Source organism: Nematolebias whitei, chromosome 19 (assembly GCF_014905685.2).
Source record: "Nematolebias whitei isolate Nwh7 chromosome 19, NemWhi1, whole genome shotgun sequence".
NCBI classification, from domain to species: domain Eukaryota; kingdom Metazoa; phylum Chordata; class Actinopteri; order Cyprinodontiformes; family Rivulidae; genus Nematolebias; species Nematolebias whitei.
In genome coordinates, this window is record NC_056516.1 from 20671785 (window position 1) to 20674467 (window position 2683).

At 40.3% G+C, this 2683-nt stretch overlaps 1 protein-coding gene across 1 annotated transcript in view; it reads left to right on the forward strand.

The window, feature by feature from the left end:
- The window catches only part of pex1 (peroxisomal biogenesis factor 1), a 6689-nt gene extending 4006 nt beyond the window's left edge, over positions 1 to 2683 (forward strand). Inside the window, exons 11-15 of the mRNA XM_037693662.1 lie at positions 230 to 326; positions 1722 to 1892; positions 1980 to 2134; positions 2211 to 2397; positions 2508 to 2683. Of these exons, the coding sequence (XP_037549590.1) occupies positions 230 to 326; positions 1722 to 1892; positions 1980 to 2134; positions 2211 to 2397; positions 2508 to 2683 (786 nt within the window). The remainder of the gene's footprint in view (positions 1 to 229; positions 327 to 1721; positions 1893 to 1979; positions 2135 to 2210; positions 2398 to 2507) is intronic.

The following is a 2683-nucleotide window of genomic DNA, read 5'->3' on the forward strand; positions in this document are numbered from 1 at the left end:
ATATATATATATATATATATATATACATATATTACTGTATATGTTACATGAACAGTCTGCAGCTCAGCTCTGAAATCCTCTTGACTATAAATAGGAACATAGTTTTACCAAATGATCATTGTTTTGTATTGGAGAGTCTTTACTTGACCAGCCTGATATTTTTATTTTCTATTCAAGCTTACTTTGAGAAGTCACATGTTTTTGATAGCTGACGTGTTTCCCCTCACAGGGCAGTGGGAAGAGCGTGTTGTCCCGAGCCCTCTGCAGAAAAGCCAGAGAGGACCTGGACGCACACGTGCAGGAGGTGGACTGCAGGAAGCTACAAGGTCAGGACAGATTCTATAAATGTTTTGTTCTTTAAAACAAAAAGCTGCAGTTTATTCATGGTGTGAATGTTCAAGAAGCATTCACTCTGTTGGGATCCATTTTTCTTTCTTACATTTTTTGGCACAATTCTTGTCCTGCAGTTTTTGTGTTGTTTCAACAAAGCATAAATCAAAACGTTCAGCTCTTTCAGGAATATCCTGCTATGACTTTTGGTATTGGTGCAACTTTAGCTTTTTTAAATATTTAGCCTTTTCTGGCATTTTTTTTTCCTCAGAAAATTAATTGAGCTCATTTTACGTCCTTCAAATCTTTACATCTGTTTACAACATTTTACTGCTCCTTTCACATTTTGTTCTGGTTCATCTTCTTTCAGCTTCCTTGTGCAAATTTAAACATTTTTTCAGCTACTTTCAGCTAATTTCAGCTGTTTTGTGCTCCTTTCAGCTTCTTTCTGCTAACTACAAATTTTTTTGTGTTTCTTCTAACTTCTTTCTGCTAATTTCAGCTTGATATTCTCTTCTCAGCTTATTTCTGCAAGTTTCAGCTTTTTCTGCTTTTCAGCTACTGTTTAGCTGTTTAATGCTAATTTCAGCTTTTTCAGCTGATTCCACATATTTGCACTCATTTAAACTTTTTTCAACTTCAACAAAAATGTGTTCTCTCCACTTCTGGTAATTTTAGCTTATTTCTGCCTTTTTAGCTTCTTTTCAGCTGTATTTTTTTTTGCTAATTTCAGCTTTTTTCAGATAATTTCCACTTTTTTGTGCTAATTTCTGCTTCTTTCAGCAAACGTTCATTCTGCTTTCGTCTGCTAATTTAAGCTTGAGCAACCTTTTCAACTAGCTTTTTAATGTTTTTAGCTAACTTCAGCGGTTTTCAGATAAATCAAGTTTTTCATGGTAATTTCTGCTACTTTCAACCTAATTAATTTCTTTCTGCGGATTTTAGCTTATGCTCTTCAGCATTTTCTGCTAGTTTCAGCTTTTTCTGCTATTTCAGCTACTATTTAGCTGTTTTATGCTAATTAAAAAATTTTCAGTTACTTATACAGTTTTTTTTTAGCTCATTTGAGCTCTTTCTGCTTCCTTCTGGTAGTTTAAACGTCTTTCTGCATTTTCAGCTGTTTTTTTTTGCTTATTTCTGCTTTTTTAGCTACCGGTAATTTCCTATTTTTTTGTACTCATTTCTGCTTTTTTAAACATAATTCATCAAATATGTGTACTTTCTGCTTTCTTTTGCCAATTTAGGCTTGTGCTTTAATTTCAGCTACAACTCAGCATGTTTTTAGCTAATGTCAGCTGCTCTTCTGCAACTTCTTCAGCAATAAGCATTCACACTGCATTTTTGCAGGAAATGATTTTTTTCTAGTTCGAGGTTTCTTTTTTTTCCCCAAGGCAAAAGGGCGGACACCGTGCGGCAGATTCTGCAGGACGTTTTTGAGCAGGCGGAGTGGAGGCAGCCCTCTGTTGTTTTACTTGACGATCTGGATGATTTGACGCATACGCCGACCTCACCTGAGCACGAGCACGGGCCTGAGGCGCTGCTGCAGCAGCACATCGCACAAAGTAAATCCGTGGAAACATGTTTTTCTTTTAAGGTTTGAGAATAAAACCAGGGCTTGAAATTGCACATTTGTCTGTTTGCGGCTGCAGATCTGAAGGATGTGGTTGACGAGGCGGTGCTTCACTCCAGCCTGGTGTGTCTGGTCATCACCAGTCAGAGTGAACACACTCTGCACCCTTCGCTCACGCAGGTGCAGGGCTCTCACTTCATCCAGGGATTCGTTAACATCCAGCCACCAGAGCAGGTCAGCACAAATACCCACACTTTGACAAAAAAGTCAAATAACTCCAAACTAATCTGTTTTGTCTTCTTGTTTCCAGGCTCAGAGAGCTGAGATTCTGCACCATCTGATCCTGAGGAAGTCCTTCTTGTCTGAGGAGACCTTACGCACTCTCGACCTGGGTGCTGTTGCCAAGGAGACCGAGGGGTACACAGCCCAAGATCTCGCTGTGCTGGTGGAGCGGGCTATACACGCCAACACCACACAAACAGGACAGAGTGACCACGGTGAAAAATGAGCACGGAAAACGACATTTTAATAAAAAATCAGTCTTTAACTTCATGCTTCTGTTCAGTGTCTGTGGTTTGTTGCATCATGCTCACATTATGCTCCTCAGGCGCCTGTTTGTCACAGAGGGACTTTGTGGCAGCTCTGAATGGATTCACGCCTCCGTCACTGTGGGGGGTTGACCTTCACACACCGAGTGGAGTCGGACTAGAGAGGGTAGGAGGGCTGAGGGAGGTGCGGCAGCAGCTAATGGACACCGTTCTGCTCCCCGCTAAGGTCAGTTGA